Genomic DNA, 12,440 nt, shown 5'->3' with positions numbered 1-12,440 from the left:
GCAGGAAAAATACTGGCAAGAAATTTTCCATGCTTTGGTGGGTACTTTTAACTAATAGCTTGCACGTAGTGGTATCTTCAGTATTATTACTTCCTTCAGAGCAGTGTATTTGACATCCAAAGTAGTTGCACTATAAGGATGGGCTGCATCACAAGAGGTGCAGCCAGCAGATCGAGTGAGGGGATTCTGCCCCTCTACTCTGGTGAGACCCCACCTGGAGTACTGCGTCCAGTCCTGGAGTCCTCAACACAAAAAGGACATTGATGTGCTGAAGCGGGTCCAGAGGAAGCCACAAAAAAGGTCAAAGGGCTGGAGCACCTCTCCTATGAAGACCTGAAAGGTGCCTGTAAGAAATCTGAGGAAGAGCTGTTCACTAGGGCATGGAGTGACAGGAGGGGTAATGGTTTTAAACTAGAGCAGGGTAGATTTGAGTCAGATATTAGGAAGAGGCTCTTCACTACGAGGGTGGTAGATCACTGGCACAGGTTGCTCAGAGAGGTGGTGGAGCCCCTCTCCATGGAGATATTCGAGATCAGGCTTGATGGGGCTCTGAGCAACCTGATCTGGTAACATTGTTCCTGCTCACTGCAGGGGTTGGACCAGGTGATCTTTAAAGGTCCCTTCCAACCCAACACATTCTGTGACTCTGTGATGATTGCTTGATTTGACACTTCCTGCCTGCACCGCCTGTTTTGTGTGTTAGTAATTTTCTTTATTCTGTTGCATCAGATATATAACTTAAAAAAACCCAATGGTTTAAAATGCAGTTACTACCCATAGCGTCTAATTTGTATGATATTCTATATTTGTCTCATTTTGCCATTGCTAGCAAACTTAATTTGTTAGTGAAGCTTGTAGCATTGCAAGTTAAAACTCTTGGTTTTGGAGGATGCTGTCTGCTGCAGTTTTCATTTGCGTTCTTGTGCTTTGAGTGATTTTTAAAATAGTATCTCAGTTTCACACATAGGATATTCTACCCTAATAGGCAACAGCACAAATCACTTAATTGAAAGTACTGAATATATTAAAATGATAGTATTTCTATATTGTGTATGCCAGAGGAAGAGCAGCTGTTCATAGCAGAAGTACAGAAGTCTCTATTATGTTAGGCTGTGTGCCTGAGCAGAAAGGGAACTTGGAAGACTTGAGTTCTGGTTTTGTTGATTGCGTGGTATTTGGGAGACCATAAAAACATGGCAGTACCTTAGATTATAGGTCTGTGTAGATGCTATCTCATCTCTCCAGTGTTTAATACAGACAGTTACTTTTCATACTGTTCTCTTCTGTAAAATTAGCACAATTACAGAGATATATGGTATATGATTTAGGCATCAGTTGACAGGACACTAGATTTGAGATAGTTTATATACATTATATTCTCAAAATAGCCTATGTAATAGCTGCAATATCTTTTAATTCATTTAATACATTAGAATGTCTTTTCTAATTTGCTTCAGGGAGGATCAGGTTATTGAAAAATATAGCTCTTGTTATGGCAACCTTGAAATTATGACTGCATAGCAAAAGCAGAAAAACCAACCCACCTTATATGAAAAGAAAAAATAAAAGATTAATTGCATACAAATCTCACACGAATTTCATATGTAAACTTGTACCATTGCATAATTAGTACTGATAATTGTTTACTTTATAGTTGTATTTTTTTAAGGAACTCCTTAGTTCTTAGGTCATCTTGTACCTTTTAGTGTTCTTAAAAATTAATGAATTGTCTTAAGTGGCTTCTTGTGTTAATATGAATGAAAGTAGTAATAGAAATAACTTGATCCTTGAAGACAGCTATTGTTTTAGTGCCCAGTGTTGTCTAGCTTAAAATTTCAGCTCATCATTGAATATCTAGCATTCTGAGGGTATGTAACTGAGCAATGTCATTCCAATGAGCAATGTAATTCCAAGTCAACACTTTTGCATGGGTCTGTATGAAAAGAAAAATGTCTTTTTTCTGACTGTTTATTCAGGGATTTGATAAGCACAGATTCAAGTTTAGTGTTTTGAAAAAGGTGCAGGCATCACATGAAACCATAGCTGTGCAGGAAAGCTATTCAGGTAAAAATGTATTGAAATATAGTCTGTTATGTTACCTGAATTTGTCTGAAGCCCCAGTTGTTAGCTGTTGATGTATTGATTTAATTTTCAATATTTAACACTTAACTGTGATATCTCTCTGTAAAAATTACTTTGTTCCTAATGTTTAAAATCTGTTTTCAGGCTGCAAGCTGCTATATAAACAAGACTTTGCAAGACGGTTAGGACTGAGATGTGTTACTTGTAATTACTGCTCACAGCTGTGCAAAAAGGGAGCAACTAAGGAACTTGATGGTGTAGTGAGAGATTTCTGCAGTGAAGAGTGCTGTAAAAAATTTCAGGACTGGTACTACAAGGCAAGTAACTCAGAATTTTTGACGAGAGCTCCACAGTTAAAAAAAACCCAAAAATGCAGATGTGAGGATATCTCGAGGACTGTGCAGCAAATATGGCTTACTTCAGCAAAGCATTTGCTACACAATAAGCAAATGTATTAATTTCATCATGTGAGTTTTCGTAGATCTTAAGGCAGCATATCTACCATCTGGTTTTAATAATTCATTTGGCAAGGAAGTCTTGAGTTACAGAAAGACAAGACACTACTATGTATATTTGTTACTTTACAATTCCAAATTTTTTTTCCTCGATATCATATTTTTCTTGTTAAAACTTCTTAAATGTGTATTCAAAATATTGAAAACACTGTTAATAGCAACTGGATGATACCTTGAGTTGACTGACTATAAACTAGGTTAGCAGAGTTTTTCTTGTTCCTGTTTTTGCCTCCTTTTTTGCCTTTTCCCTTCTCCCACCGTTTTAAACTGCAGAGGCTTTGATTATTCAGTATTTCCCAGTGGAAAGGATGCCAAGGTGAAAAACAAGACCAAAGGGTTTTCTAATAAAAGTTTAAATCAAACAGATGGCATCTATTTCTAAATCTCTGGAAGTTTACCTACCTTGTGAAGCACAACCAGCAAGGAGTTCACGTTAACAGTTGGGTTTTTTTGGGTTTTTTTGTTTGCATTTTTTGAAAGAAATAAAGGTGACATTGGACTGGGTTTAACCTCCGATTAGTACCATGGATAAAATATTCGATCTTTGATGTGAACGTCCTGGGAAGCTACACTGGTAATGTCAAAACAAGAACAAAAAAACAAACCAAAAAAAAGAGACAGTACAAAATTCATCACCTTACCAAAACTCTACACAGCCTGGAAGGCAATAAAAAGCTTGAAATATTAGAGGCTAGATATAAGTCCTGTAATTCAAGATGATCTACCTAGCATAGAGGGACTGAATCTGAAAACATACTTGATATTTTGGAATGGCTGGTTTCAGAAATGTTACAGCCAACCATTGTGAAGTCTTTATTTGGAATAATGTTTGTAAGGTCCTGTTAGACATGCCCGAAAGAGAACTACTGAAGACCAGAATGTGTTTCTTCTGTCTCTCATGAAATAGTATGACAAAGCTTGGCTGCAAAGTTCTTAAACTTACTAAAATGTTAACTTCATACAATACTTAAATCTATGTGCCTTAAAACTGGGGTGAAATTTATCCCTGCATTAAAAGTGCCTTTTGATAGAGAACCTAGTAAAGGTTTGGCGTGCTTTAGAAATCTCTTGGTGTTTCAGGAAGGAACGTAGTCTGGGGGTGTGTGTACCCAGGTAATTTCCTATAGATAAACTTCTGTGGAAGTTTCTGCTCTTGATTCAGGTTTGAGAAGCGCTTGAAAACTCTGATGTCAGGTTGTCCTTCTGCTCCGTGAGATAAGGCAATAACTTAACTGCCCATTAATTCTGCTTAAGAAATGCTGTTGGTACTGTGGTAGAGGAAAGTTAGGCATGCCTTGGAAAGGCAATTTAACCTAAACAGACTTGTTGATAACCAGGGACTTCTGATACCTTTGATGATACTGAAGTGTTAGGTGTTTTTACTTTAACTTGTGCTTGCTAGTGGCACTAGTGTTACATGATGTCAAATTGTTGTTTGTCATTTTTTTCCGAGTACTTCTTAAAGCCTTTGCCTAATTCAGCTTTGCTTATAAAAATTTGGGATTTATTACACAGGGAAGACATGTAACAGGTTTTGGGAAGTTGCGTGTTTTGCTATTTTTTTTTTCTCTTTACATCCTTACTGGTAACTTCTCCCTTTTATAAAAATCACTCCAGATATCTTGGATTTGGTAGTGCATTGGTAGCTGATGTTCTAGCCATAAATAGATAATGGCAAAAATATAGGAAGACAGAATAGATACAGACATCTTCCTGAATTTGTACTTCATTTGCTGTTTTGTCTGTCAACTTCTAAAAGGAATAGTTACGTATGTATGAGCTTTGTCTCATTTATGCAATGTCCAGTGTTATTTTGGAGTTTCAGTGAATGTATACGTGAAGAAAAATAAGTAGTAATAGTCTAGTAATGTTTTAACACCAGCATTGTGTTAATTAAACAAGTGTTTGTCTCCATCTTCCTTGTCTACTTGTTTTTATGGATGCATCTTTCTCATGTAGTAATATCTGGAAAACATCTTAACTTTTAAAAATAATAAAATATTACGGGAGAGCTTCCTTGAATGCCAGAATTCTCTTCTTAGAAAGGCAGAAGGACGTAGCGGTGGTAGAAGCACAATGCGCTGTTACCTGGAAATACTCTAAGTACATCAGACTTGCATAGGTGTGTTCTTCAAACCTAATATGAGGGATGGAAATGTAGAAGAGTAGTTCAGTCCTAATCATCTGTGGAGTGACAGCTACAGTTACCTGTTGGAGCCAAGTTCTGAGGAAATTTCTGCCGTGTGGTGTCCATGCACCACTAAGAAGAGAGGTAAAACTTTTGGTGTCTTGAGGTTATCTCCCTAAGTTATTAGAGCTCCTCCTGTAAGCTTCAGTTGTTTGCCATGGCTTGGATATTAATCTGAAAAATGGCTGGGAAATTTCCATATAAATATTTTAGTAGCCTGATGTTTGATGCCAGTTTCAATCATTTTATGTTACTTATACTAGGCCATTAAAAGTACTTTGAGAAAGAGTATGCAGTTCTAAGATCAGCACAGAAACCTGTTTCTTTAAATATACATTATGAACCACTGCTGGCACAGGTCATTCAAGGCTACAGTAGAGTATTGATTGGATGAGCACGTACGGTGATGCCCGTGTTCAGCAGTGACTAAGTATGAGGTGGGGAAATAGTCTGTGGCTCAGATAGCCATGATTGTCAACAGTGGTAAAATCTGAACGATGGAGCCAGCATTAATCTAGATGACAGCCAGACAACCTTGTGGAATTTCTCTTGTCCAAATTTAGCCATTATATAGTTTAGACTTCTCAATTTCAAGTAGGTAGGTACTGTTTCAGAACAGTTGATCTCCTTTCTTTTATAATCACTCACTCTCTGGAAACAACTCTTGCTTCCTCGTTATTGCATATTGAACTCAGAATAGAGAGGTATGATTAGGTCAAATTAATACCAGTCCAGACTATTGGAGAACATTAAGGAGCAGGTCATTGGAGGATTGAAACTGTAAATAAAAGCCCCATATGTGAAAACTTTGTTTTTAAACCAAGTTTGAGGCAAACATTAGTGATTTATAATAATCACCATGCCCATTTGAACATGCTGATGTTGGACCTGGGAAAAGAATTGGACCAAAAACTAGTCGTGATGTGCAATTGGAGATTATAGAAGGACTTTGTGGAAACAGAGATAGAGCAGACTTGAAGGCAAACATTTTGAAGAATCAATTAGTGTGTAGTGCCAGTATCCCAAATGAAAAGAAGTGGAAAGGGGAAGGAAGGAGAAAGCAGAAAATAATGAAGTCACACTTTTGCTTTCAGTTAATTTCGTGGTCAGGGAAGTGGGGAGAGCAAGCAGGTAGGAGGAAGCTTTGGTGTGTGGAGGGGTGTGTGGTATTGACTGCAAGTGTGATTATGGAAATGGTAGAATTATGGCGTAGCAAATGTAGGGATGAGAAGTGAAGCATCCTTATAAAGGATTCTTGGGCTTCCTAAGGAAGAGCAATTTCCATGTGAAAGCTAACCAAACATTTTTCGCCTAAATGCCTTAGTAGCAGCCCAGGAGAGACAATAATGCACTTATTCAAAGGCCTAAATGAAAGAGCAGAACAAAGAGTGAGGAAACAGTTGCAGGAAGGCTGTAGGTGCTGCATTTTACAAGATTTCTCACCTATTTTTCTTTGAAGGAGAGAAAATTGAGCAGAAGGTGGTGCTTTGATAGTCAAGCAGTGTGCAGCAGGGCAGAATAGGCGGGCTCTTCTGTTCATGGGTCAGCTGGCATTTTTAATCAGTGTTAGGTGGACTTGAGATTTAAAATTAGAGTGAATTACTGTTTCTTTTTTCCTACTGGTATTTCAGCCTTTTGGTGGCTTTGAAATATGCATTTGCATTAAAGGTGTGAATTCACAGTTTCCCTGAACTGATAAATCTAGGCTATTTTGGCAACACTGCACACTTCATCTTCCTCCCCGCTTCCTGCCAAGTATACGACTTGTGTCCTCTTTTGTCTCACTGAGAACATCTCCACTGCAAAATGAACTGAGGATTAGCAGGAAATCAAAGTGACAAATAGAAACAAAAAATAAAGTGAGGGAGGATGGGATAATGCAGTGCTTGCAGGGTCCCTGACCTTGTATACCCACAGGTGCTTGAGCACCGCTGCTGTCATGGGCACAGAGCAGGGCAGAAGTCTCTGCCCTTCCAGCGGCACCTGTCACTTGCTGTGTCGTGATCCTGAAGCCACAGCTTTCATTGCTGCCAGGAACACCCCACCATTTTTATTTAAAGGGAATTTGTATGTAATTTTTCAGTCTGGTTATACTGTTAGAATTGAGCCTCTTTATATACCATCTTAAATACTTAAAAATTACAACTGAGAGCTGAATTTCCTGCACTGCCACAGGATGGTGCCAGACTGTTAAAGTACAGAGAAGGAGCTCGACTTTTAGTTTCTTTTAAAATTTGAACTTACTGACCTGCTGATACTTTTTTGGACTTGCAAGAGCTACAGTTGGACCATATTTTTGTTTTTTTTAAGCCATCAGAGCCTTGTGCATAACTGCAATGTTGCGTATGATTTTATGTACGATGCTTTATGTTGCATACTATCATAACTTCCCTCTTCTTCTCTTGGCTGTATTATTTGGTTGATTTATTTGGGATTCCTGAGCATTCATAAAGCTTTTGGTTTTTAAGGACTGCTTTAGGGTGGAAGTTGCAGGCAATACCAAGGGGAGCAGTAGTGCAAACAGTTCTTTGCTTACTGGAAGATCTGAAACTGGGGTTACCACTGTTCTGATAATAATTTATAGCATGTCTGGTTAAATTCAGTGAAATCTATTTAGGAGAAAAACAACATCTGTCTTAGCAATACCTCATGAAATTGTCATGTGGGCTGGTGAAAGAATTATTACTTAAACATATAGGGATGCAGAAGAACAGGATTTTGATTTTTAAGTTATGTGCTAACTAGATTTTATAGAAACTAAATAAATAATTGGAATCTAAAATTGTTGTCAAACTACTAAATTAATTAAAATATAAGTTATTTACACTAAAGAACTCTGATTTGATACCTAGAGAAGTGATTCTGTTTGTGACTCAAAAAAACCCACCGAACTTTGAAGGGAAAAATAAGGACTCAACTTGTCCTCAGTTCAAGAAAGTCATTAAGGAGTCTCAATCACTTTCTACTCTTGCAGAATCCTTCAGTGGAATTAAATAAAATCGGTGCATAAAATTCATTTTTTGCTAACTGCCTAGAAATGAGCAATTTTTAAAGACTTGGTGAAACAAAGCAGATTCATTCTGAGTGTAACCCCAGCACACAATTGGGAATAGTGTCAGATGTGCGAGTGCACACAGGTTAGAAGGTGGTGGAACTGTCATAGAGCCTACATGAGTGAGACTTAACTGTGTAGTGGTAATGATTCTTCAGTATGCTTAAAAAACATAACCTTTTGAAATGTAGAAATACTTTATTTTTCCAAGGCTATTTTAAAAATGTCAAAATCTTCCTTTGCATTCAGGCTGTGCGATGTGACTGTTGTAAGTCTCAAGGAACTCTCAAGGAGAAAGTGCAGTGGCGTGGCGAAATGAAACACTTCTGTGACCAGCACTGCTTGCTCCGTTTCTACTGTCAACAAAACGAACCAAATCTGGCGACCCAAAAAGGACCAGAGAACTTACACTATGGTATGTACTGCTTTATGGCTGCTAAACGGCAAACAAGATGCTTCCTTTAAATGAAAAATTTAAAGCTGCGTGAATTATTTATTTGTTGTAATAAACTGTGCTAGAGATTGCCCTCATCAGAGTCATCATTGAGCTCCTTGCTGGTTTTTATCTTGGGTCTTAATTGCATTGCTTTTTTGAGAGCTGGAGCATTGGCAGGTAATCAAATAGTTTTGTAATCGCTTTTTAAAAAGCAAATCTTTTTAGGTTAAGCATAATTTTAGTCTTATATCTTCATAGGGACAAGAAATGTTTTCCTCTTTCATTCTGCTTCAGTTTGTCATTACTTGCTCTCTGGAAATGCTTCTTTTCAAAATGTGTTCTGGTCACAGAGATCAGATAAATGCACCAGGAATGAAAAAAGAAATAAATTAAATGGAATTAAAAGGAAATAAATGAAATTAAAACTAAATGAGAATGGTATGCAAGTATCTAGATATGAGGAATACATTGCTGCTTTTATTTTTATCGTTGGCAATAGATACCATATAAATCTGCTGTTGAGGGCTGAATGCATGTTTATATGGTTCTAAAAGCAAGTCAGGCAAAGTTTAAATAGGCTTTTTAATTAATGTAATTGTAGCAACACAACTTCTTTGCATAGCTGTTTTCATATTTGAACGTTTTGGTATTTACTTTTCTGAAAGAGGGTGCTTTCACATCTGGGTGGAGCATTGATTTAGTGTGGGCCTTTGTGTAAGGCTCAGTGCCAGAGTAGTGAGGTGCCAATGAATGAGAAGTCTTGTGTGCAGCTTTCACCTGTGATACACTGTTAACCAGTGCTGTTCATTTAATGGTAACCTGATGAGAGATGTTGTCTGAGTTGCTTACTAAAATTTGCTTTCATTCTAAAAGAGAAAAAAAATTCTAAAAATGTTTTCTTGTATTTTTAGACCAGGGCTGTCAAACCCCCCGAACAAAAATAACAGTAAGTACATACATTTAACACATACATAACATAATTAGATGTATTTAAAATGTGAGATACTGGTGGCGCATTAAAGAACAAAAAAATTGGTATCTTTGAGTGATGTGTAAGGTAAATTTATGGAGTTTTTAAGTCTTTCACATCAGTAGTTGAAGTAACATTTTTAAATTTTCATATTTTGTCTTTTCAGTGTCTTCAGGGAAACCAGATCATCAGCCACGTATTTTACATCCATAGTGCATGAAAGTGTAGTTTAAAAGTTAATCCCTGAACTATGTGTATCTTATTCATGTGTTTAGACTGATGAGGTGTATTTATTGAGTGTAGAAAGGGAGGAGAACTTCACTGGTCAATTAGAATATTAAGGTTGTATCTCAGCTTTGAAAGACTGAAAATAAAGCTTCAGAACTTAAATTTTAGTTCCCAAGAGTAGAATAATTGATGCTCAGGGTCTGATTGACTTTGCTGCAGTTGACAGAGTAGGGAAGCGTACCCTTTGCAGGTTGCACTGGGGGAGGGTGGGGATCAGGAGCAGAGCAGCAGCCTTCATTTGGAGTTTGTTTTTGTCAGCTTGTCAAAAGTAGTATTCTTAATATTTTTCTTGGTTATCTTAGTGTATTTTGTTTGAAACTTAGCTTTGTTTTGACTTCTTTGTCATATGGAAGATCCTTTTTTTCCATGAAAAAATTGTCTCGCCTTTTTAATGCAAATAGACTTCTGTAAGGTAAATCTTAGATTTAAGTGAAAGTATTTTGATAGCATCATAAAATACATTAATGAAAAACACAGAAAATAAGATTGCTCAGGTAACTAGAGACATCAGACAAGCTAAACTGTCATGTTAAAAACATCTAGTATTTTGTGTTTAATAGCTTCCAATGATGTTAATTCAGTCCATAAATTTTTAAAGATCATATAAAAGCTGTTTGTGATACATTTTTGAAAAATGCATTTTAGAAAGTGTACACCTGAAATAAGGTCTACTGCTACTCTTTAGACATTACTTCCTTTCCATATTTAAAAGAGACTAGTTTTACTATGTATGACCAAGTAAAAGTGACAGTCTGTTTCTTAAATCAGGTTCTAAAACAGGTGCCAGGGACAAAAAACACCTCTGGAACAAGAGAGTTTTCACCTCACCTGTTGACTGTAAGAGTGCAGTTGGAGCATTTCGTGATGTTACCAAGTATTTGTTGTCACCATTGTGCAGCCAGCAGGGGGAGCTCGAAGTTCATACATCAGATATTTAAAAATTGTTTAGAGATACTATTTTATTTAGAAATACTTTTCTTTTTTTAAATGCGATCTTTGTATTATAGCATAGTTCAAGAAGGTTAGGCCTTGAGCCAAAAGTTTGTTAGGGTTCTTATAATGAATTCTTTTTACAGCTAAAATTATTTTTTAAGTTACAAAATAGCTTAAATTGCACTTTCGTTTAAACAAGAATGTGAAAAAATAATATCTTAAGAGTATCTTGAATTAAGAAAAAGCCACAAAACACAAAACCAGAAACCCAAACAAACAAAACAAACAAACAAACACCACCCACACCGAAAGGAAAGTGATCCAGAAGTTGTTAATGAAAGTGGTAGACCTGACTGAGCAAAATACAGCCATGTTACATTCCTGGCAGTGGCAGCTCATTACTAAAAATGTAGAGTAGCTTGCAATTAAAGAATTAAAGTTGGTGCTGTGTTGTGTTGCCGTGAGCTTCCTCTTCAGTATCTCATATATGAAAGATACCAACTGTTACATTAAATCAAGTCCTTTGTGTTGAAACCAGTTTGACATAGCAGTGCATTTTCTTTTGCTTGTTTGTGTGTAGGGCTCAGCACCACCACCTTCTCCAACACCTAACAGAGAGATGAAGAACAAGGCAGTTCTCTGCAAGCCTTTGACAATGACGAAAGCCACATATTGTAAACCTCACATGCAGACAAAGTCTTGTCAGACAGGTAACTCTTAAACTGTACTGGAACTACTCATTTCTTCATTGCAGATTTTTTTTTAACTGTTAGTTGTGGAACGTACTGCAAATATTCTGATTTTTTTTCCCCTAAACTGCAGGTGTAAAATATATTTAAGTACCTGGCAGTGTTTGCCTTTTTCTTTTTTTCTTTTAGTAGAAGATGATTGGAAAAAAGAGTATGTCCCAGTGCCTATTCCTGTACCTGTCTATGTTCCGGTGCCTATGAACATGTATAGTCAAAATGTTCCTGTTCCTACAATGGTTCCTGTTCCTGTAAGTGAGACTTCAGCTTCGTTTTTAAATTGGCATCCATTCGCATGCATGTGTGGGATGTGTGAGACCGCTTTGCAGTGATGACTGTTCTCATTGCGGTCCATCTAAAGGATTGCAGAATGCTGCAGCACTGATTGTTGAAAAAGCATTAGAAATTTGGCAGTGGCACTGAGCTTCCAGATTGCTCTTTCCTACCTCTCTGCCTGCTTGTAGTGTGGAAATGTTGTGCTGCTGAACTTTTTAGGAATGGTTCTGAGCGATAGGAACCTTGTGCCAGCAAAAGAAAATAATCAAGTTGAGTTTGTTGTCCTTTATGTACCAAATCTCATCCAAATGGTGGAAAAAAACAACCCTGAATTCCTAAAATTCTGTGTTTCACAAGCAAGCCACTAAAACTGGATGCTGATTTATCCAAACTGTTAGTCTGAAATTATAGTCAGGCAGGTTTGAAGCTCCCTTCTGTTCTTATTTTGACACGCTATATTTTGTCATACTTAATTTTTTTCTGTATCCTTTCCTGCTTTCCCTTCTCTTCTCAACAATTTATATTGAAATTTTTAACCTGTCAACTTGTTTTCTTGGTAGCCCACACTAAAGTGATATGTTTCTGATCTGTATTAGCTCTGTCTTTTACACGAGGGATGTAGAGTTTCTGTGTTGACTGCTGTTGATGCTTTATTGCAGCATTTTTTTTTTCTTTCTAATTCTCTCTTCCTCCCTGACTGCATAGGTGCCAGTTCCCGTTTTCCTGCCCACTACTCTGGATAGCAGCGAGAAAATCCTTGCAGCAATAGAAGAGGTGAGGGGCAAAGCACCCTCAAATCCTCTGGAAACCGAGCTACTGAACTTGACAGGGATGGTGCCTGAACAAGATGGAAAAGCTGAAGCTTCTGATGTGGCCAGTGAGTTTTCTGATAAGTTTTTGACTCTTTGGAGTGCTGGGGTGTGTGAATTAGGAGAAGGGTTGTGTTGTTTGTTT

General features: G+C 37.3%; 1 protein-coding gene across 1 annotated transcript in view; it reads left to right on the top strand.

Moving 5' to 3' along the window:
* The window catches only part of ZMYM2 (zinc finger, MYM-type 2), a 66,634-nt gene that overhangs the window by 39,300 nt on the left and 14,894 nt on the right, over positions 1 to 12,440 (top strand). The window contains exons 9-14 of the mRNA XM_010182308.1: positions 2,227 to 2,399; positions 8,087 to 8,252; positions 9,185 to 9,219; positions 11,045 to 11,174; positions 11,346 to 11,461; positions 12,192 to 12,363. Coding sequence (XP_010180610.1) covers positions 2,227 to 2,399; positions 8,087 to 8,252; positions 9,185 to 9,219; positions 11,045 to 11,174; positions 11,346 to 11,461; positions 12,192 to 12,363 — 792 coding nt within the window. The remainder of the gene's footprint in view (positions 1 to 2,226; positions 2,400 to 8,086; positions 8,253 to 9,184; positions 9,220 to 11,044; positions 11,175 to 11,345; positions 11,462 to 12,191; positions 12,364 to 12,440) is intronic.

The sequence above is a fragment of the Mesitornis unicolor genome, unplaced genomic scaffold, assembly GCF_000695765.1.
Source record: "Mesitornis unicolor isolate BGI_N332 unplaced genomic scaffold, ASM69576v1 scaffold9054, whole genome shotgun sequence".
In the NCBI taxonomy this organism is placed as follows: Eukaryota; Metazoa; Chordata; class Aves; order Mesitornithiformes; family Mesitornithidae; genus Mesitornis; species Mesitornis unicolor.
The sequence above is the reverse complement of the archived record's forward strand: the minus strand, read 5'-3'. Positions and strand labels throughout refer to the sequence as shown.